The sequence below is a fragment of the Notechis scutatus genome, chromosome 4 (genome assembly GCF_049901735.1).
Source record: "Notechis scutatus isolate UNSWTSFEM ecotype Mainland chromosome 4, rNotScu1.2, whole genome shotgun sequence".
Classification (NCBI taxonomy): domain Eukaryota; kingdom Metazoa; phylum Chordata; class Lepidosauria; order Squamata; family Elapidae; genus Notechis; species Notechis scutatus.
The window spans coordinates 8,927,437-8,950,469 of record NC_142012.1 but is presented as its reverse complement, the minus strand read 5'-3'; the positions used below and the strand labels follow the sequence as shown (position 1 = coordinate 8,950,469).

The 23,033-nt window shown below is 44.1% G+C and overlaps 1 protein-coding gene across 2 annotated transcripts; it reads left to right on the top strand.

The window, feature by feature from the left end:
- The first annotated feature begins 2,689 nt into the window (after positions 1 to 2,689).
- On the top strand, positions 2,690 to 23,033 carry LOC113417869 (protein FAM47E-like). Of its 2 annotated transcripts, XM_026676475.2 has the most exons (8): positions 2,690 to 2,877; positions 4,198 to 4,568; positions 10,077 to 10,231; positions 15,697 to 15,847; positions 17,231 to 17,428; positions 19,671 to 19,817; positions 20,476 to 20,553; positions 22,321 to 23,033. In XM_026676475.2, exons 2-8 carry the CDS (start codon positions 4,215 to 4,217, stop codon positions 22,447 to 22,449), a joined length of 1,212 nt encoding a protein of 403 aa, XP_026532260.2. In that variant the 5' UTR covers positions 2,690 to 2,877; positions 4,198 to 4,214; the 3' UTR covers positions 22,450 to 23,033. The 2 variants fall into 2 exon arrangements, with proteins under 2 accessions (XP_026532260.2, XP_087818857.1); XM_087962731.1 differs by lacking the exon at positions 4,198 to 4,568 and having other exon boundaries at positions 2,705 to 2,877.

The following is a 23,033-nucleotide window of genomic DNA, read 5'->3' as shown; positions in this document are numbered from 1 at the left end:
GTTGCTTACAGAAACTGCCTCTCTGTTAACTCTTATTACATTCTTGGCAGGACTAGACTTCCTGTCTCAGGAACTTTTCTGGAGTTTTTCCCCCCCTCCTTTGCTGGTACTTTGCTTGTGTGGAGTGACCATTCAAAGTTACAATGGCACTGAAAAAAGTGACACAATCCCACCCCTGGTTCTAAATGCCAGCTTGCTTGGATCTTGAGAGATGCACTAGCCAGTAGCTGGATCAGATGATTTATGAGGCCATCTGCACTCCACAATTCTATGGTTTTAGGATGAATGGACCCCAGCATTTGCCTGAATGTCCTAGTGCTATGCTAAAAGAATAACAGAGTTGGAAGGGAGGGACCTTGGAGGTCTTCTAGTCCAACTCTCTGCTCAAGCAGGAACCCTCTACCACTTCAGACAAATGGTTGTCCATTTTCTCTTTTTTCAAAACCTTCAGTGTTGAAGCACCCATAGTTTCTGAAGGCAAGCCATTCCACTAATTAGTAATTCTGTCAGGAAATTCCTCCTTAATTCTAGGTTGTTTCTCTCCTTGATTAGTCTTCATCCATTGTTTCTTGTCCTGACTTTAGGTGCCTTAGGTAGGTTGACCTCCATCTTCTATGTCAGCGGTCGCCAACCGGTGGGCTGTAGCCCATGGGTGGTCCACGAGAAAATTTTGGTGGTCCGCAGAGAAATGCCACCCCAAAGCAACCCCCCACCAAAGCAATTATTCCAGGCTGCAGGGGAACACAAGGCTGTGCCGCCCACATGGCCCGGGAACACAAGGCTTGCATCGCTTGCATTAGGAACAACACGAGGTAGTGAGGGAGGGAGAAAGGGGAGGGGAACTTGCCTGGCCACTGGGCTTCTTTCCGCTTCTTTAGTCTTCTGCTTTTGGTTGCACACAAGGAAAGCAGCAAAAGTCTTTCTTTCTATCCCCCAAACTCTGCCAGAAACAAGTCTTTGGGACCCTGCAAGGCCTCCTGCTCCAAGAGGCTGCAAAGACTCATTTCTGGCAGAGTTTGGGGGAGAGAAAGAAAGACTTCTGCTGCTTTCCTTGTGTGCAGCCAAAAGCAGAAGATGAAAGAAACAGAAAGAAGCAACCCAGTGGCCAGGCAAGTTCCCCCCTCCCCACTTTCCCTCCTCCCCTCACTACCTCGTGTTGTTCCTAATGCAAGCGATGCAAGCCTTGTGTTCCCGGACCATGTGGGTGGCACAGCCTTGGGTTCCCCTGTAGCCTGGAATAATTGCTCTTGGGGGTGTGTGCTTTGGGGTGGCATTTCTCTGTGGACCACCAAAATTTTCTCATGGATCACCAGTGGGCCGTGGCCCACCGGTTGGCGACCGCTGGTCTAAACCATCATGTAGTGACACAAGCTGAATCCACCTTCCATAATCTCCTTTGCACCAACAGTTTATATAAATTTATATTCACAGATTTATATTCATGAATGTATATTCACAAGAAGAGTCCTCCACTCTTCTGCTCACAACAGAATACCTTATACCACCAAACCTGAAATTTTGGGCTTAGACAACTTAGAACTACACCACCTTCGGTCTGACCTAAGCGTAGTACATAAAACTATCCGCTACAATGTCCTACCTGTCAGTGACTACCTCAGCTTCAACCACAACACAAGAGCACACAATAGACACAAACTTAAGGTAAACCACTCCAAACTCAATTGCAGAAAATACGACTTCAGCAACAGAGTTGTCAATGCCTGAAATACACTAATTGACTGTGGTTTCTTCCCCAAACCCCCATAATTTTAACCTTAGACTGTCTATTATTGACCCTTTCCTAAGAGGTCTGTAAGGTGGTGTCATGCCCGTGTTAGAGTTGGACTCTGAGGGAGAGGAAGAACAGCCAACAGGGAGTGGCTCCGGAGGTTATGGAGGAGGCTGGGGAAGGGCAGAGGCCGGCTGGGCAGTCAGAGGAAGAACCAGGCCCATCCCCTCTGCATCCTAGGACATGCAGGGAGGAACGGAGAAGGAAACAACTTGGCTTATGAGAGAGGAAGCAGCCATGATCCCCCTCATTGGTTGCAGCTGGGGAGAATAGTATATAAGAGAGACGGTTAAAACACAGCGATGCTAGAATCAAAGTATGTTTTATTTTGGGGCTAAAGTTATCTTGGTTGGCATCCTTCCAATAGACTGTGCCTTGTTATCTCCTTGAAGTTGGTAATTACTTATCCTGGTCCGTTGTGGAAATTCCTTCATTGTAGTTTGTTTTGGTTTTTTATTTCACCTCTATCTGCTCATTAAGTCCGGACTGTATTGCTTTCTTTTGAAGACTATTTTTGAGTATATTTTATCTCCTACTGAGAATTATTGAACCGTGGAACCAAGTTGGAGGCGTTAAAGGACATTTATTTACGTTTTGGATTTTGTTACGTTTGTGTTACACTCCGGGTCATCACAGGGGGCGTGCATAAGTGCACCAATGTGCCTACCTAATATCCCCTTTTATTCATACCTATTTCATGTAATCATAATCATTTTCTAACTATATCTGTTGTATCTGTTATCTAATACATGCTTGACAAATAAATAAAATAAATAAATAAATCCCCCCCCCCCCTTGCATTCTCAGATAACTTTTGAATGTGTGCTCTCATGAATGAATAGCTGGGCAGATCTGGTTGTCATAACAACCAATCCCAAACACACCATGGTCTCCTGGCCTGCCTCTGAGGACACAATCAATCGTCTCCTCTCCTGCAGAATTAAAAAGCCCACTGTTAGACGCAGACTCAGAAAGGTGTGGGCTGCACAACCCCAAAACAACATTTCCAGGCAATATTTGCAAAAGGGCTATTGTGCGCTGTTGATGTGGACGCAGATGCTAGATCCCTCTGCTGTTTCTAGCTGCTGGTATGTTCCTTTCTTTTTATAACCTTAGGGACAAGTGTCAAAGCTGGTAGCTCCAAATATATCTATCTGAGAATAAGATTGAAGGTAGAAATAATTAGATTTGTGCTGCAGCCATGCTAGGGTGGTATACAGTGGGACATGATTCTATTAGAAGGAAAATAGAATAGCATCTTTGTTCAACTTGGGTATAAAGTCTATTTATATTTTATGTATTTATTTATCGGTCCTTAGCATGGACTACATCACGTTTACAGGAAGCGAGATGGCCTTGTTTCTCTGTCCAATATTAACCAGCACAAAGATCAGCTGGTGATGCCTAGAAAAATTCATCAGATATATATATAACTACCACTCTGTCAACTTTTTAAAAGAATCATAAGAATCAGCAAGGAGGGTTTCTTCCCCAGATTGTGAGATGAGGAATGTGCAGTTTTTAATGAATATAACATATTTTAAGCATACAAACCGGATTAAAAATGAATATGAAAATAGAACTGTAATGATAATAATATCACTATGAAACTAACAAAGGGGCTTTAATTCAAATTATTTTCTCTTCCTCCTCCTCCTCCTCCTCCTCCTCCTCCTTTCACTTTCATGTTCTTACTCTGATATTACAAACACTTTGTGGGAACCAGAATGAGCTTGTCAGGAGCAAAAGAAGAATAGGAATCATACAGAAAACGTCCCTGGCATAATACTTGCATTTTTCTGAGAACCCACGATATACAGTGCAGCGATGCTGCCACTATTTAACAAAAACTTTGTTTTGGTGTTTTTTTTTTAAACCAAGGATAATAAGAATACAGCAATTACATTTTTATTGAGTACATTTTTGAGAGGAAAAGATCTGTTCCAGACTCCGACCTCGAGGTCTGGAGTAAATAAAGTGTTGTAGGAAAAGTAGGAGTGACGTCTATCGAGACGCTACATCAGAGAGTGTCTCAAAAATGCTATCCAAAAAGCATCTGTCAGGGTCTCCCAGAGGGAGCAGGGCAGCCCCCTTTTTTTTCTAACTTTGGGATGTTTTTGTGGGAGGGAAGGAAGAAAATGGCATTGCTCTCCGTTTGCTGTGCAAATCCCCTGGTGCAATCCGAAGCCAACAGAAGCTGCATTCTGGTGCTTCCAGAGGCTGAAAACATCTCATGCGAATAAATTGCAATTATGAAATAAAGCCAAGAAGCTTTTTTCAACACAGATGTAAAATCAGTGACGGAGAACAGCTTTGCCTGCTTGATGTGGGTGGCTCAGCCCACTCCAGCCATTGCAAGGTCAGCCAAACCAAGGGATAACCCCTAACAAGTATGACTATTTCTTCAGAACTAGGTGGTGAAGACATGACTTTCTGGTTGTTTCAACGGCACGGCGGTCACAAATCCAGATTCTCCCCTTCCTTGAATGGCCAACACTGGCGGTTTCTGAGGAGCAATTTGGATTATTCCAGAGAGGCCTTCCTTCCTTCAGGTGAGAGCATCCTCACCCAACCGGCAAGGGGACCTAGCCCTCTTCTTCTCTCTGAGAAACCTAAGAATTTTCTCAGAGCACCCCAGAGATCCAGAAAGAGGTTAACCGAGCCACAGAGCAACACTTCGAAGCTCAGCCAAAAGGATCACATTGCTCAAGTTGAATACTGCCTCAGCCAACACCCTTTAGCACTCTATCCAAATTTTCAAGAAAGCATTCCTGCAGAGGTGAGAACATGCATTTTTGCTCACGTTTTTACAAAGGTATTTCAATAATAGTTATAGTAGTCACATTTGAGCACTGATGATGATACCTAGTTTGGTAATGAAACGTCTACAAAAAAGTACCCAAGCTCAGAGAGCACCAAGGACCCCAAGGTTGTCCTCCTCCTCCTCCTCCTCCTCCTCCTCCTCCTCCTCCTCCCCTCCTCCTCCACAAACCCCACTCCCTTCTGGCACTGATGATGTTACCTAGTATGGGTAATGAAACATCTGCAAGAAAACATCCAGGATAAAAGAGCACCAAGGACCCCACGTCCTCCTCCTCCTCCTCCCCGTCTCCCTCTCCACAAACACCACTCCCTTCTAATACTGATGATGTTACCTAATTTGGTAGTGAAATGCCTACAAGAAAACAACCAAACTCAGAGAACTCCAAGGACCTCACCTTTCAATCCTGTCACATTTCCATTGTTGAGCAGGGTTTCTCAACCTTGGGTACTTCAATTGCTAGAATTCTCCAGTCAGCTGGTTGCAGAATTCTGGGAGTTGAAGTCCACACTTCATCATTAAATGGTCAAGACTGAGAAACACTTTTCTAATCTATTGTCTCATCCACTCCTTGGGCTCTAAACCTCTAAAACTACATTTAGTGGGGTGGAAAGTTAGGGTGCTTGGGCAAATAAAGAATGTAGCTGGGGTCTAAGGACCTGACCCCCTAATCATTTTTTACTAAAGACTATATTTAATGTATAGTTATACCAAGTATTTTTTTTTTCCTGCCAAGACGAGTCTCAGGACTTATGACTCATAATAAACTATAAATTCTGACAGGCATTTTGAAACGACAGAGATTCCTATTTATGGTGGCAAAGAAAATCCCTTGACTTGGTGCATGAATGACATTAACATGGAAACCTCAGGGTAAATTCCCAACTGGATTTTTTTTTTTAAAGAAAGTTGCTTGACAAGAAAGAGAAACTAAATGTTGCTTTGTAAGTGCTGACTTGCCAGTTTCCCAGAACAAGGGCATCTTTGGAAGAGAAGAAGAACTAGGGGGGGGACATGATAGCAGTGTTCCAATCTTTGAGGGGCTGCCACAGAGAACAAGAGGGTCCACCTGCTTTCCAAAGCACCAGGAGGCAGGAGAAGAAGTAAGGGATGGAAATTAATCAAGGAGAGAAGCAACCTAGAAGTAAAGAGAAAGAAGAAAGGTCATAAAATGGGGGGCAAATCTCACTTCACAACTGTCTTAGCAACGGGCATAATTGTGTGGTTGTATGTTGGGGACTAGTTGATATACAATAGGTAGAATAGAATAGAATAGAATAACAGAGTTGGAAGGGACCTTGGAGGTCTTCTAGTCCAACCCCCTGCTTAGGCAGGAAACCCTATACCACTTCAGACAAAGGGTTATCCATTCTCTTCTTAAAAACTTCTAGTGTTGGAGCATCCGCAACTTCTGGAAGCAAGTTGTTCCACTGATGAATTGTTCTCACTGTCTGGAAATTTCTCCTTAGTTCTACGTTGCTTCTCTCCTTGATTAGTTTCCACCCATTGCTTCTCGTCCTGCCCTAAGATGGGACTTCGATGGCAATGCTGAACCTGCCAACTTGCTTCTTTTGACTTCCCCCTATGGAGACTGTGGAAACATCTCAGTTGCCAGATGTCCATCAGGAGAACATCTGTGTGGAGCAAGGCAATGGCTGGCTGGTCCTTCCAGGCACCATGGACCTTATTCTAGAAGCAGGCTGAGGAGCTGCTGGACACAATGTCCTACCCAAAGGGGCTACCCAAACAAGTCAGTTTGATGGACCAAGGATCTGTTTCAGGGCCACCTCTACCATCAGACAGAACGAGCCAGGACAACAGATGGGACAACCATTTGTCTGAATTGGTACAGGGTCTCCTGTTTGAGCAGAGGGTTGGACTAGAAGACCTCCGAGGTCACTTCCAACTCGGTTATTCTGTTATTCATGAATGGAAACCAAGCTAGTAACCTCTCTCGGCCTGATTCCTGCACCTCTAGCAAATCCCTAGGCCCATGATGGCGAACATATGCCACGCGTGCCAGAAGTGGCATGCAGAGCCCTCTCAATGGGCACACGCATCATCACCAGCTGCTCTTCTGGTTTCTGGCACATGTGCGCTGGCCAGCAGGTGCTAGAGGGCTGGAAAACAGCTAGAAAACTGCCCCCCAAAACAGCCATTTTTCAGGCCTTTTTCGGGCCAAAAATGGCTCAAAAACGACCTAGAAAACAGCCAAAAACAGACTGTTTTTTGGGCTGTTTTCAGGACAAAACAGCTTGAAAACAGCCCTCAAAACACCCCAAAAACAGGCATGCATGGACCTGCCAGCTGGCGTTTCCAACGCTCTGGCACACGGACATGCACGTGCATACAGATGCAATCCAGTTTGGGCACTCGGTGCCAAAAAGGGTTGCCATCACTGCCCTAGGCCATGTTTCCATGGCAACCTTTGCAGAAAAAGACAGGAAAGCATATTCATATATGAAGGTGAGGAGAAAGGTCAGGTATGGAAGTGTGGAAGCGACAAAGGCTTCCCATTTATGGACCGCGGAGTCCTCCGTCATTGCTTCTGGCATAGGAGATAGTCCTCAACTTACAACGGTCCGTTTAGTGACCATTCCACTTTGGGGGAAAATGACTTATGACCATTTTTCACACTTACGACCATTGCAGCATTCTCCGTGGTCACGTGATCAAAATTCAGACGCTTGGCCCCTGACTCATATTTATGACGGTGGCCGTGTCCCAGGGGTGTGTGTGGGTTATGCAATCCCCTTTTTGTGACCTTCCGACAAGCAAAGTCAGATTTCACTTAACAACTGCAGTGATTCACTTAACAGCTGTGGCAAGAAAGGTCACAACATGGAGCAAAGCTCACTTAACAACAGTCTCGCTTGGGAACAGGAATTCAGGGCTCCATTGCAGTCGTAAATTGAGGACGACCTCTGTCTTCGCCTCAGGAAAAGAAGCATGCGTGTGGGAAGGACATGTTGATTTTTCATGATATGGAATTGTCAGAAGACTTATTTGAGGTTCCAGCTTGAGCCGGAATCGCAGAGGAATAAATAAAAATGAGATCCGGACAGCTGTGAGGAAAGTAAGAAATATTTATTCCTAAAAGCAAACCGTTTGCCTTTAGGGGTAAAAATGAGGTAAAGCAACACAAAATGCAATAAAAAAGATAGGTACATTATATTACATATACTAATGTTAAGATGCAAGGATTTCATATGCACAACTTTGGAAGGAGAAAAGGATACTATCATCAGAGGGCATGGTTATAAAGAAAATAATAGACTGTATAGAGATGGACAGGCTAACGTTGAAATTAAAAGGAGTGGTTTAGAAATAAAAATAAAATAAAATGGCAATTAGGAAAAGAATGAGGAAGTATGTAAATATGTATATATGTTATAGAAAAGATTGAAGTGTAAGATGAAATATATTGATTTGTAACAAGAGTAAAGACGTAATGGTAATGGAATAAGTAACCATATATTGAAAAACGTAAAAATAATAAATAAACAAACAAACAGGGGAGCTTGTCCTGGGTGTGGAAGCACCTAAATGTGGATTCCAGGGTGACACTTGAGGGGTGTTTGTGTGGTGTGTTTGTGTATGCATGTATTCGTGTGAACATTCAGTCCTGCTGGGAGACTTAATTTAATCAACTCTATTTGTGTTTGCAAACCTTATCCTTTGATATGTGGATTGGGTCAGGGGTTGTTTGGGAGGTTTGTGGAAGTTTGAGTTAAGGATTGTCCCCACATTTGCTATTTTTACTTGATTCGTTTAGTTTCAGCTTGACTGTCAATTATCTAGTGGAGACACCGCTACTCAGACCATTGTGGATTCTGTTAATGGTTTCCAAGGGTCTTCAAACTTGGCAAGTTTAAGACTTATGGACTTCAACTCCCAGAATTCCTCCTCCAGTCATGTTAGCTCAGGAATTCTGGGAGTTGAAGTCCACAAGTCTTAAACTTGCCAAGTTTGAAGACCCTTGTAGATGGATGATGGATGGATGGATGGATGGATAGGGAGACGATAAATAGACAGACAGACAGGTATAGATGATAGAATCTATCATCTATACCTGTCTGTCTGTCTATTTATCGTCTCCCCATCCATCCATCCATCCATCCATCCATCCATCCATCCATCCATCCATCCATCATCCATCTACAAGGGTCTTCAAACTTGGCAAGTTTAAGACTTGTGGACTTCAACTCCCAGAATTCCTCCTCCAGTCATGTTAGCTCAGGATTCTGGGAGTTGAAGTCCACAAGTCTTAAACTTGCCAAGTTTGAAGACCCTTAGTTTAAAGGAAGATGGAAACAGTATAAAGAAGAAAATCTGTTTGGATATAAAACTTCTCACTGAATCCAGATCCTTCTGCAGAAAACACGTGCCTTCCAAACAAATTGACCTCCAAGATGGATAGAGGTCAAGTTTTGTTTACGCTAGGGTGAATTGAGGCTTTTGCCGAAATTTTATCTCTGTTCCAGGGAAGTTTTCCTGAGTTCAGAGACCCTTGGGAAGTTGTGGACTTTGTCACATTTATCACAACCCTTGCTATCTCTTAGCTGATACAGAGGGTGGATTCTCAACAAGGAGAGGAAATCCCCGTGTTAAATCTCCCACGCATAAGGAATAATAAGAGAGGGGATTTTCGCTGTTATTATAACTCAAAGTCCAAGAAAAGAGGCCCCCACTGTTTATCAGCTAAATAAACAGAAAAGAGCCTCCCCCGGGCCTCTGTTTTTGGCACATTTTGTACTCTACACGGAAGTGATATTACTCTAGCTAGCATGTTCCTTATTTATTTTGAGGCTGAGGTTTCCGTGCACTCTGTTCACAAAGTTGTGTCTTTCCTTTTTTAGGCCTGTTCCAGAATTTTCCTCATATATCTATTTGTGGTTGAGGGTTGGTTTCAGATTACCTGGAAGCATTTTGTCTGTCCCTTGGTCACTGATCAGTTTGCACAGGAGAAATCAGGGGATAGAATCACTGCCTCGTGCTGGCTGACACTGACCTTGGATATCTCTTGGCAATTGGTCTGGAGCCAGACTTGGGTTCACAGAGTTCTTTTCTTTCTTTTCTTCTTTCCCTTCCCTTCCCTTCCTTCCCTTCCCTTCCTTTCCCTTCCCTTCTTCCCCCTTTCCCTTCCCTCCCCTTCCTTCCTTCCTTCCTTCCCTTCCTTCCCTTCCCTTCCCTTCTTCCTTTCCTTTCTTCCTTCCTTCCCTTCCTTCCTTCCCTTCCTTCCCTCCCTTCCTTCCCTTCCTTTTCCTTCCCTTCCCTCTTCCTTCCCTTCCCTTCCTTTCCCTTCCCTTCCCTTCTTCCCTCCCTTCCTTCCTTCTTTCCCCCTCCCCCTTCTACCTTCCTTCCCCCCATCCTCCCCTCCCTCCCTTTCTTCCTTCTTTCCTTTCTCCCCTCTCTCCCTCCCTTCTTTCCACCCTGCCCTCTACTCCCCTGTCCTTCCCTTCCCAGCTTTTCAAGGAAGTCATGAGCATCCTGGATCCAGAGGTGGTTCCTACTGACCAAGAATCTGATGCCAACCTTGGTGGAGAATCCTGTCCTCCTATGATTCCATCCCTTCTGGAAGGCAAAAGGAACAGACAAACAAGGGCCAAACAAGTCAGCTGGTGAGTTCCAGGCCACAGATAATGCATCCCAAACCATGATTGTCTAGTTCCCAGCCATCATCTACCATGATTACGAATCACAAGGGCTGCATTTCCTCAATATGCATGCCATAACCAAGGTATTCAGGCAGTGGCACTATGACATATCCCAACCAGGGGTGGGATTCGAATTTCTTAACAACCAGTTCTAGGGGTGTGGCCTAATTTGTGGGCATGGCTTGGTGGTTGCGTAACTGGCTGGGCGTGGCTTGTATGTAAATATTGTAAATATTTACGTAAATATTGAATTTTTTATAAAAAGAGAGAGCAACTTTTACCCAAAATCTGGCAGAGCAGGCAGGCAGATTGAGTTGCTCCCAGAATCACAGATTCATTCAGAGATCTACCTTTCTGCAATCTGCTGCCTGAGTCTGCAATGAAAAATAGAAGCTTCAGTCCTAAGGAAGGTTCAGCTCCGCTCTCAGGCCACTTCTCCCTCCCTCAACCCCCTGAATACCACCCCTGACAGGGAAGCCCCCTGGGCGAAGGCAAAGCAGTACAAAAGCGATTTAGATTAGTTAGAAAGCAAGAAATCCGTCGATTTCCTGCTTTCTAGCTAATCTAAATCGCCCGGCATAGCTGATAGTCGGAACAGCTGATAGTTGGAACAGCTGATGATCACGGGGGTTAAAAAAGGAAAAATAGCAGCTTACCAAAAATTGGGCAAAGGTACAGTGCAGGCAAGTTGGATGGTGTGCATGCCAGGTAAGGAGTGACTGGGTGGGGGTGGGGCGTGTGGGGAGGGGTGGGGCCAGGCAGTGGCGTGATTTGCCAGTTCTCCGAACTGCGCGGAATAGTAACAACTGGTTCTATAGAACCAGTCGGTACCAGTAGAGTCCCACCCCTGAATCCTCAACCAAGCCCCGGTGAAAGACGCTTGCCCCTGGAAGTTCTCCACCAAGAGGCACTTTCTTGTCAGTGGGAATACAAGTAGGCCTCGACTTACGACCACAGTTGAGTCCAAAACGTATGGTGCTAAGCGAGACAGCTGTTAAGTGAGTTTTGCCCCCCCTTTTGTGGCCTTTCTTTCCACCGTTGTTAAGTGAATCCCTGCAGATGCTCAGTTAGTAGCGTGGTTGTTAAGTAAATCTGGCTTCCCCATTGACATTGCTTGTCAGAAGGTCACAAAAGGGGATCACGTGATCCCGGGGACACGGCAACCATCATAAGTACGAGTCAGTTGCCAAGGGTCTGAATTTTGATTGAGTGACAAGGGGGAGGCTGCCTTGGTCGTGTGAAGAACAGTCAAAAGTCCCTGGTTTCAGTGCATGCTAGCTTTGAATGGTCACTAAACAAACTGTTGTAAGTCAAAGGACCACCTGTATTTTCATCCTGGGACAGAACTGCTCAGCCACCCCCTCAAATGGCCTTTTTTTGGATCCTTTGAAAGGTTTTTGCCATGGTTTTAGACTACATTACATAAGGTCCAGCATTAGCATCAGTGATTCAGAAAACTTGACTACTGGTTCTATGGGAATGGCTTGGTGGCCATGGCTTGATGGGCGTGGCAGGGGAAGGTTACTGCAAAAATCCCCGTTCCCTCCCCACCCCACTAACCTGCTTTCCAGCTCCGTTCTCCTGTGCAGGGCAACCAAAGAAGACCCAGCCAATCAGATGGGAGTCAATGGGAGGCAGATAATAGATGGGGTTGGCAGGGCCAGTCAGAGGTGGGATTGGCCAGTTCTCCAAATTACTCAAAATTTCCACTACCGGTTCTCCAGAACGGGTCAGAACCTGCTGAATACCACCTCTGACCAGCATGCATTCCTCTGGCTTTCTTATTTGATTTGACCTGAGCAGACGGAATAAAATGGAGGAGGAATTTTTATTTGGGGTGAGGGAGAGGATCTTTAAGCGAGTACAGGCCGTCCTTGACTTACAAGCGCAATGAGGATTACAGGCTAAGCAGGACAGTTCAGTGAGCCATGTCAAAATGGACAACCTTTTTTTGCCACCGTTGTTAAGTGAATCATTGCTGCTGTTAAGTGAATCTGGCTTCCTCCCACTAATTTTGCTTGTTGGAAGCTGGCTGGGAAAGTCGCAAATGGAAATCACCTAACCCTGGGATGCTGCAACTGACTAGAATAGAATAGAATAGAATGGAATGGAATAGAATAGAATAGAATAGAATGGAATAGAATGGAATGGAATGGAATGGAATGGAATGGAATGGAATGGAATGGAATGGAATGGAATGGAATAGAATAGAATAGAATAGAATAGAATAGAATAGAATAGAATGGAATGGAATGGAATGGAATGGAATGGAATGGAATGGAATGGAATGGAATAGAATAGAATAGAATAGAATAACATTGTTGGAAGGGACCTTTGGAGGTCTTCTAGTCCAACCTCCTGCTCAGGCAGGAAATTCTATACCATTTCAAATAAATGGTTATCCAGATCTCTTCTTAAAAACTTCCAGTGTTGGAGCATTCACAACCTCTGGAGCAGGGGTTCCCAAACTTGGCAACTTTAAGACTTGTGGACTTCAACTCCCAGAATTCTCCAGCCACTTGAAGTCCACAAGTCTTAAAGTTGCCACATTTGGAGACCTCTGCTCTGGAGGCAAGTTGTTCCACTGATCAATTATTCTAACTGTCAGGGAATTCCTCCTTAGTTCTAAGTTGCTTCTCTCCTTGATTAGTTTCCCACCCATTGCTTCTTGTCCTGCCCTCAGGTGCTTTGGAGAATAACTTGACTTGAAATAAACGCTGGTTACCAAGAACCCAATTTTTGACTGCAATAATTATAAATGTGAGGACTTCACTTGTTTCAGGCTAAAGAAATGATTATAAATTGAGGATTATCTATGTATGTATAATTTACTCTCCAATACACTGAGGTCTGCTTGATTCCTGACTGCCACCTTGTGGTGATAAGTTGATCAACAGTTTTCAGAGCCTTCTAGTAACTAGTAGTCAGCTTTTAGTAATCTAGTTCATATCTTTAAGGACAAAAACTCCACACTTCCCCCAAACAAATGTCTGATTTATTTCTTACTATTCATTCAAACTAAACAAGCCAGGAAAGCTAAACAAGGTTAAGGCCTAGTTTGATTTTGGACAGAAAACTAGAAAATGGAGTTTAGACTGGAAGGTCAACACATCGTATCAGGAAAAAGGCACCAATAAGATACACACAACTCTTCTTTACTGTTTGCAAAGGAACACTTAAAATGTATTTCTTTCTTTCATTTATTAAACAAATTTAAGATGGAGTGGAAGTGTGTGCACTGAGTGATAGACAGATAGTCCTCGACTTATGACTGCAATTGAGCTCACATTTTCTGTTGCTAAGCAAAGTCAATGGGAAAACCCAGATTCACTTAAAAACCATATTATTATCTTAACAACTGCAGCGATTCACTTAACCACAGGGGCAAGAAAGGTTGTAAAACAGAGCAAAACGGGTGTAGCAAGAGAAATTTTGGGCTTAGTTGTGGTTGTAAGTTGAAGCATACTTGCACACAAGAATCTAGTCAACTAACAGTCATCACTATATTGGCGCTAGAGTTAACGGAGTGGTTGGAGTTGAACATAACAATTCTAGGCTGATTCCTCTCTTGATCCCGAACTCCAGGCTCTGCCTTTAGTTCTCCTGCAGTTATGGCTGCTGTAAGAAATCAACCCCACCCACTCCCGTTATCCCAAATAAAATATTAACCATAAGGAAAAGCCTCAGAAAAGCCAAAAGGCCAAGGTGCTAATGAACAAAAGTTACCTGAAGCCCATTCCACATTCCAACCAGAGGCCTAAAGAAAACATCGTAACAAGAAGCTAACTGCACATGCTGGCACTTAAGGAGATAAAGGGCTTATTAACGGAGGAAGCAGACTATCTAGATGGCTCCATTCATAAACAAACCAAATACTGCCGGCGGAAGTCCATTCAAGACAGGATATTTCAAAATCCCTGGCAGCAATTTTGACAGCGAACAAAAGCAAGAGTGATAGGATTAGAGTAAGCAGCCCCTCGGCCAAAAATCTAACACAGGACATAGCTATCAGCCACTGGTATTCTACAGGGTCGGCTCGGTTTGGCCAAACCGGTAGTAAAAAAATGCTACTGTTTGGCCAAACTAGTAATAAAAAAACAGCTATCAGTTCAACCGAACCAGTACTTCTTTCTTTTTTTCCTCCCAATGATCAGCTGTTCTGAAGATCAACTGTGCCGGGATCCCCCTCACTGTCTTATTGCTTCGCCCAGGAGGCAGAAAGAGGCTCATGGGGGGGGGGTGCTGCAAAAAAGGAAAAAGAAGCCACGCCCACCCAGTCACATGGCTACGCCCACCTAGCCACGTCCACAGAACCAGTAGTAAAAATATTTGCATCCCACCCCTGCTATCAGCCACAATGAGAATTACCCAACATCCTTTCAGAACACAAAACCCATATTGGACAAATACCAAACTTCAGAGTTACAGAAGCTATAAAGGTCCACCCACTCATTCAGCCATTTTGGTCAGCTGCCCCAGAACCACATGCTGCTGGTGGTTCTGCTTCATCAATAAACCAACTTTCTTTCCAATCGGCCTCCATTTTATTCCCAGCTTGGAACTGAACCGGGGATGTTTCTTCTTACGCTGCCAACTTGAAGCTCAGGACTGGTCCCCACGGTCTCCTTTGGTTATTGTACTTAGGAAAAACAACTTGTTAATAAACATGCAGTGATATTAATTAGTCCCATCAGAGCAGCGATAATAAGGCTGCAGTTCAGTGCTTAGTTGACAGGGAGAACCTCTTACTAAACATCATAGGATTTGCTGCTTGATCAAGATAGTGTTGTGGCCTTCCAAAGGCTAGTGGAGCTGGCAGCAGAGTCGGACAGTGAGGAGGTTGGGGAGGAACATGGGCCTGTCCTGGAGGCTGAGGAAGGCTCTGCATCAGAGGCAGAGATGGGGCCAGGGCAGTGTGGCAGTTATCAGCTGTCCTTGGAGTCAGACAGCAGTGAAGCTGTAAAGTAGCTGGAGCCGGTTCCCAGCCTGCACATGTGCAGAGCTGCCAAAAGAAAAGAACAATTGCGAACTAAGGGTGGACACGGGAGTAAAGCCACAGGTGGGCGGTGAATGGCCCCTCCCATAGGGATTAAAAGAGGAGCAAAAAGGGAGGGTTTTTTTTTGCAGGAAACAATTCATTTGTTGCAGCAGTGTGAAGATCTGCCTGTGCGTCGCAGAGACTCTGTGCCGAGTCCTTCCTTGTCAGCACTGCGTTTGGAAATATTTACCTGGCAGCTCTCCAAGCTAGATAAGGTCTGTGCTCCTAATTACACCCTTGAAAGACTGTTTGCCAGGCCTTTGGCGGAATGTCCGTGCAAGAAATTCACCTTTGTTTAATAAAAGGGGTTTTGCCAGGACAAAGAGTCTGCTTAGTGCTTTTTGGGGAGGCCTAGGTCAGAACAGATGGATGTGTAAATGTTTCTTTACAGCAAGGATCCAGAAAACAAGGCTCCTTACACCTGGTTCTCCCCCCAAAAAGTGGCAGCAAGAAAACTGAAAGCCAGGTTGAATTACATCCCTCCTCTCGACAAGAATATCAAGCGAACTACCAAAGAACTTTGTGACGGATTCAATTCTCTAGTAAGTCAAACAAATTCTTTGTCAGTCTTTGGCCCCTTTAAGACATGTGGACTTCAACTCCCAGAATTGGCTGAGTGGGGGATTCTGGGAGTTGAAGTCTATCTACCTTAAAGGGGCCAAGCTGGAGAAACTTAGCGTGGGATGTTCTTTCCCAACCCAGATGTCTTCTGTTCCAAAGAAACCACGTAAAATAGAGTTGGACTTCAAGACCTATAATCAAACACTAGCCTCTATGAGGTTATGGGAGTTGTAGTCCAACATATCCAAACTATACTGTTGGGAAGGGGCTGCTGGACTAGCCTTTTCCTCTCTCTCCCACCCCATGATTTGATCCAACTCTCATCAATTTTTTATCTATTTCGAATCAAATGTTTATATCAAGAGTAATTCCAGGAAAACATTTTTGCAAATTAAGAAAAGAGGTCTTGGCTTTTTGAATTTGTGTGTTAATAGTCAGCTAGACACAAATAATTACTTAATCTTCAGAGGTACCTAGCTATATTTTATATCTGCATGACTTGTTGAGTTCTTGGCCAACAGATTCGTACTGTATTAAACCTGAAGTATTTTGTAATTTTGAAAACCAAAACTGATTCCTATATGCTTTCTAAAAAGCAGCGTATTTCAACACTTGTTTAACATTTTTCCTGACAGATAAATAAATACAGGTAGTCCTTGACTTATAACCATCGATTCAGTAACTGAAGTTTTCAAGGGCACTAAAAAAAAAGTGACTTATGGCCTTTATTCACACTTACGACCATTGCAGAATCTCCATGATCACATGATCAAAATTCAGATATGTGGCAACTGACTCATATTTAATACGATTCCTGTGTCCCAGAGTCATGTGAACCCCTTTTCTGATCTTCTGACAAGAAAAAAAAAATCAATGGGGAAGCCAGATTTGCTTAACAGTCATGTTACTCACTTAACAACTGCAGTGATTCACTTAACAACTGTGGCAAGAAAGGTCATAAAATAGAGCAAATCTCGTTCAATAACTGTCTTGGGAGTTCTGGGCTCCATTATGGTTGGAAGTCAAGGACTGCCTGCAAGTCAATGAATGAAATATCTCTTTTTCTGGAGAAAAATGATGTGTTTGTTGGATACTATGAGCCTCGGTGGCGCAGTGGTTAAAGTGCAGTACTGCAGGCTACTTCTGCTGCCTGCCGGCTGCCTGCAATTTGGCAGATCGAATCCCACCAGGCTCAAGGTTGACTCAGCCTTCCAGCCCTTCGGAGATTGGTAAAAATGAGGACCAAGATTGTTGTGGGTGATAGGCTGACTCTGTAAAACCGCTTAGAGAGGGCTGTAAAGCACCATAAAGCAGTATATAAGTCTAAGTGCTATGGCTATATCTGATTTGAGTACCTATTTCAGGGAGGAGAGAAGTACAATGTAGATGAAGATACCGTTCTAAGTTTGTTTGATGTGGGTTATGAGACTACCCTTCCGATGTTTCACCCGCTGCGCGTTGAGGAACTCCGTGATCTACCAATGGACCTAAAGAAGTATTTTGGGATGCCACCTTCTCAGGCTATTAGAAAGAAACCTGATCAGGACGTTAAGCCTTCTAAGGTGGGTGAACGTCGAACGTCCAAGTACACATTGCTTTGAACGAAGGTTATTTGTTAAGCCTTGATTTTTGCAAAGACATTTTGCTTGCAAAGAAACAATAGAGATGCTCCATACAGAGAATCCTTCACTTACAACCAGGAGTGGCCTTCAAAAATTTTAGCAACAGGTTCTCTGCCCTGTTGCTGGGTGGGCGTGGCCATGGTGGGTGTGGCCTAGTTGGCCTCCTGCACCATGGCAGGGGGGCATTTTTGCTCTCCCCGGGCTCCAGAGGCTTTCCTTGAGCCTCCGGGAGGACAAAAACGTCCTGCCTGGGCTCCAGAGGCTCTCTGGAAGCCAGAAATAGGCCCGAACTTCCGTGAGGCCTGTTTTTTGCCCTAACCAAGCCTCCGCACGCACCCTGCACTTACCTGCATCCAAAATGGGCCACATGGGGACTTCTGGGAGGGGAGGGGAGGGGTGAGGTCCAGCACAAGTGGGTTTTGGGGGTTCTTCGAGCTGCACAGAACCTTAGCTGGGGCTCTCCCGAACCCCTGCGAACCCCCAGCAGCCCAGCTCTGCTTACAACCGGTACATTATGATGTACTTTCCTAGAGCTTCCCATGACCCAATTTCAAGAGTTCTGAAATGGCTAGGGGGCCATCCTGCAGTCATGTGATCGCGTTTCGGGTGCTTGGCAACTGTCTCACATTTATGTCCTTTTGTCCTGTTGTTGTGGTTAGCCAGCAGCAGGTGCGGGCGGCTGAGGAGAGCGAGGACTCAGATGAGGGGCCAGGACTGTTAGGGAGTGGACTGCTGCCTTCAGAGATTGTGGGGGCTGGTAGCAGCAATGAGGAGGTTCCCAAGGAGCCTGTGCCAAGTGTGTGTGCGCGCAGGCTTTCTCGTAGGAAAGAGCAGTTACAACAGCACAGGCGACTCAGGAGTAAGGCTGCATTTGTAAGGCCCCTCCTTCAAGAAGATAAAAGCCAGCTATGAAACGAATGTACTTTGCAGAAGGCAAAGACGTTTTGAAACTCAGCCTCGTGGACATTACAGTATCTTAAGTTGGTATTTGAAGACTCTTGTGCTGTGAAATATTTCTTCTCTGTTATCTTTTGGCAAATTTCGCACAGTTTGGCAAGGCTTGTGCTTATCACAGCTAATTATTTTGCAAAAGCAATACAAGGTTTCTTTTGGATTGTGTTTGATTTGTTGGAAAACGGCGTGGGTCAGAACACCTATGGTCACATGGCCAAGATTTATGATGTTTCTTTGCTGTATACCAACATTTATTTCCAGCCACAGAGACGCATTGGATACAAAGGACTCATTAGCAATCACAGTGTTTGCTTTGCAATAGGAAGGGAATAGGAAATCATTTGAAGGATTTCCAGAGAAAAATCACAGATTACAGGAACCATTTGCACTACTCAGGTGACCCTGAGGACATAGATAAACCTCTAAGAGGCCTCAATGACCCTCTAAAAAGATGCAAATGATCAGCTGTCTGCAAGGTGTACAAATCCTTCCATTCCCCACCATCCAGTCAGAGCTGAAGAAGCTTCTTGGATGAGAAGTGAAACGTCTTCAAAAGAAAAAACAAGAAAAGTCCAGTTGCCTCCTGAAAAAAATCCCCTTTGGGACAATGCTTAATGACTGCTAGGGGAAAAAATTGGGTGAGGTCATATGGTGACTCGCTTAACAACCAGAATGCTTTGCGACTGTAATTCCAGGCTCAATTACCGTTGTAAGTCAAAGACTACCTGTATTTTTCCATATGTTCCATTCCTGTCTACATTGCTGTTTCCTATTTGATGGAACAAATATGCACTGGAATTTGGGGGAAAGGCCACTGGTGCAAATTTGAATCACATAGATCCCCTTTCAAGGCGGCTACTTCCTCTCGAGCGAGTGTCAGATGCAAAGGATCAGGACCATCCATTAAAATTGCAGCACAGAAGATTTTTTAAAAAGCCTATAAACCAGAATTTGGTCAACGAAAGTTTGACATTAAATTGGGGCCAGATAAGAGTCAACAGATTCAGGACAGGCTGGATTTGCACCCTTTGTGGCAACATAACGATTCCAAGCTGATAATGTACTTAACTCCACCACCCAGCTCTGCCTGCTCTTCTCCTACAGTTGATGGTTGAATTTTCAGCTCCTATGTTTGCTTCCAGCAGAAAGGGAGACATCATGGGATAGGTCAACGCCTAACCTTTGACCACATGAAAATGATGCTCCTTCCATCTTTCTCTTCTCCCAGGACCCTGGCCAATCCAGATGGAAAAAGACGAGATATGGAGCCTGGTATCTGGACCCAAAGATGTGGAAAAAACAGAATGTGAATGAACCTTTAGAAAACCCCAAAGAGAGCAGCCTCAAGAATTCCAGAAGGCTCTTAAGTGAAGAGGTATGTTGCACGTTCCTGTTTGGGGGGGGAGGGGAGGAGGGAGGGAGGAAGGAAGGAAGGAAGGACTTATTTTGAAGAGATTGGGCAACCATTTGTTATAATATTTCCTCCCTGAGCAGGTCCATTCCAACTCTGTTATTCTGTTCTGTTATTCTGGTAAGTAAGTAAGTAAGTAAGTAAGTAAGTAAGTAAGGAAGGAAGGAAGGAAGGAAGGAAGGAAGGAAGGAAGGAAGGAAGGAAGGACTTATTTTGAAGAGATTGGGCAATCATTTGTTATAACATTTCCTGCCTGAGCAGGTCCATTCCAACTCTGTTATTCTGTTCTGTTATTCTGGTAAGTAAGTAAGTAAGTAAGTAAGGAAGGAAGGAAGGAAGGAAGGAAGGAAGGAAGGAAGGACTTATTTTGAAGAGATTGGGCAATCATTTGTTATAACATTTCCTGCCTGAGCAGGTCCATTCCAACTCTGTTATTCTGTTCTGTTATTCTGGTAAGTAAGTAAGTAAGTAAGTAAGTAAGTAAGTAAGTAAGTAAGGAAGGAAGGAAGGAAGGAAGGCAGGAAGAAAGGAAGGAAGGAAGAAAGGAAGAAAGGAAGGAAAGAAGGAAGGAAAGATGGAAATGGAAGGCGTCCTTGTTCTGATTTTTGGATGATTTTTGCAGGATGCCAAGCTGATACAAGTTCATGGAACTCACGCTTTCCAGGAATTTCTTGTAAAAAAAGGTTATCGGATACCAGAGGTAAACGTCCAATGCCTACCCCCCACCCAGAGGTGGTATTCAGCTGGTTCTGACAGGTTCTGGAGAACCGGTAGCAGAAATTTTGAGTAGTTCTGGAGAACCGGCCAATCCCACCTCTGACTGGCCCTGCCAACCCCATCTCTTCTCTGCCTCCCAAGTCCCAGCTGATCGGCTGGGTCTTCTTTGGTTGCCCTGCACAGGAGAACGGAGCTGGAAAGCAGGTTAGTGGGGTGGGGAGGGAAGGGGGATTTTAGTATATCTTTCCCCTGCCATACCCACCAAGCCACGCCCATAGAACTGGTAGTAAAACTTTTTGAATCCCACCACTGCCCTCACCTAGCAGTAAATCAATATGTTGGCCTCCAGATGTTTCATCATTTCGTTAAAATTGGTTGCAGCCAGCACAGTCAACAACACCCCAAATATCTGGGGAGGGTATCAAGGTACCATTCGCTGATGTCTAGCCTATAGTCCTCCTTTTTGTTCATATTTAGCTGGTTGTCCACTAAGACTCCAAGATCCCTCTCACAGTTACCGCTATTGAGCCTGGTTTCACCCAGTCTATATGTGTTCTTTTGGTTTTTCTTGCCTAAGTGTAGGACTTTCCTTTTCTCTACATTGAATTTCATTTTGTTAGATATGGCCCAGAGTTCTAGTCTGTCAAGATCCATCTGGATCTTGAGCCAATCTTCTTGGGTGTTAGCTATTCCTGCCAGCTTAGTATCATCTGCAAATTTGGTAAGTTCCCCTTCTGTTCCCTCATCTAAGTCGTTAATGAAGAATTAACTTAACAACTGGAGTGATTCACTGAAAAATGGTGGCAAGGAAGGTCAGAAAATGGGCAAAACTCACTTAATCTTGCTTAGCAATTGAAATTTTGGGCTCAATTATGGTCGTAAGTCAAGGATTACCTGTGTCGCAGCTTTTGAACAATGCTCCAGAGCTCCTACCTGCTATAATCCATAACTTTCTCAGAATCCCTGCTTTCTCAGAATCCCGAGAAATGCTCACTTTTAAAGAAAATATATTTCTTTTCTTTTCTTTTTGCACTTAAAACTCTCTTCTTTCTCCAAGAGGATAAAATAAAATGTCTCTGAAATTATTTTGGCTTGGTGTAATAGCAACTTAAGGGACGCAGTGGCTCAGTGGCTAAGACACGGAGCTTATTGATCAGAAGGGTCGGCAGTTCAGCAGTTCGAATCCCTAGCACTGCGTAACTCCGTTCCTTGTCCCAGCTTCTGCCAACCTAGCAGTTCGAAAGCATGTAAAAAATGCAAGTAGAAAAATAGGGACCCCTTTGGTGGGAAGGCAACAGCATTCCATGCACCTTTGGCATTTAGTCATGCTGGCCACATGACCATGGAGACGTCTTCGGACAGTGCTGGCTCTTTGGCTTTGTAACGGAGATGAGCATGAAAATGACCAGCACGTATGTGCAAGGGGAACCTTTACCTTTAATAGCAACTTGCTAAAGTATAAGTCTTGGGAGGGGTACCAAGCCTCCTGGAGATTAGGCAATGGCACCTGAAGATATTCTGCCTCAAAACAGCTGATGGTCCCCTTATCAAGCAAGTGACGATCTAAATTGTGATACTCAGAAAAAAAAAAGTTTATATTTCAGGAATCTGTTGGAGGACACCGGTTCCTGCAGTCACTTGGAAGCATCACAGCCCTTCTATCAGATCAGGTTTCTAAAGTCTTTGAGTCGGCAAAAGTTGAGTCACAGAAATCTGTTACCATGGAGTGAAATTGTATGTTTTGATTCAGTTTTTGCAGCAGATGCTGGAGGAGCAGAAAGTCATTGAGCCAAAAGTGGGAGCTTTGAACAACACCAAGGATGAACCCCAGAAATGCAAAGAGCTCCGAGAAGATTATTCACCAGTGGTGGGAAACTAATAAGACCAAACAATCCAACGATTAAGAGGACGGAAGACACATGTAGCTCTATCTATGATGTTATTCGAATAGGAATTCTTTCTAAGGATGTGTACAAACACAAAGTAAACTGCTCCAAACTCGATTGCAGAAAATACGACTTTCAGCAACAGAGTGGTCAATGTCTAGAACTCACTACCTGACTCTCTTGTCACATCCTCAAACCCCCAAAACTTTAACCTTAAACTGTCTACCGTGACCTCACTCCATTCCTAAGAGGTCTGTAAGGGGGCGTTCATAAGCATACCAGCGTGCCTACCGTCCCTGTCCTACTGTTCCCATTTATTCATACTCATTTATTACGTACATACTTATACCTGTTTATACTTAGATGTTTATATGTTATATTCATCCTTATACCTATTTTCTCATACATGCTTGACAAACTAAATAGAATTCTTTATTGGCCAAGTGTGATTGGACACACAAGGAATTTTTCTTGGTGCAAATACTCTCAGTATACATAAAAGAAAAGATACATTCGTCAAGAGTCAAGAATCATAAGGTACAACACTTAATGATGAAATAAATGAAATAAAAATGTA

What these genes read in the sequence shown, in the direction of transcription:
- LOC113417869 (XM_026676475.2), top strand. Translation starts at nt 4,215, where the DNA reads ATGACTTTCTGGTTGTTTCAACGGCACGGCGGTCACAAATCCAGATTC. An exon ending in AGGGCCAAACAAGTCAGCTG is followed by an intron (nt 10,232 to 15,696) that starts GTGAGTTCCAGG and finishes GTTTCTTTACAG; the next exon opens with CAAGGATCCAGAAAACAAGG. An exon ending in GAAGGCTCTTAAGTGAAGAG is followed by an intron (nt 19,818 to 20,475) that starts GTATGTTGCACG and finishes TGATTTTTGCAG; the next exon opens with GATGCCAAGCTGATACAAGT.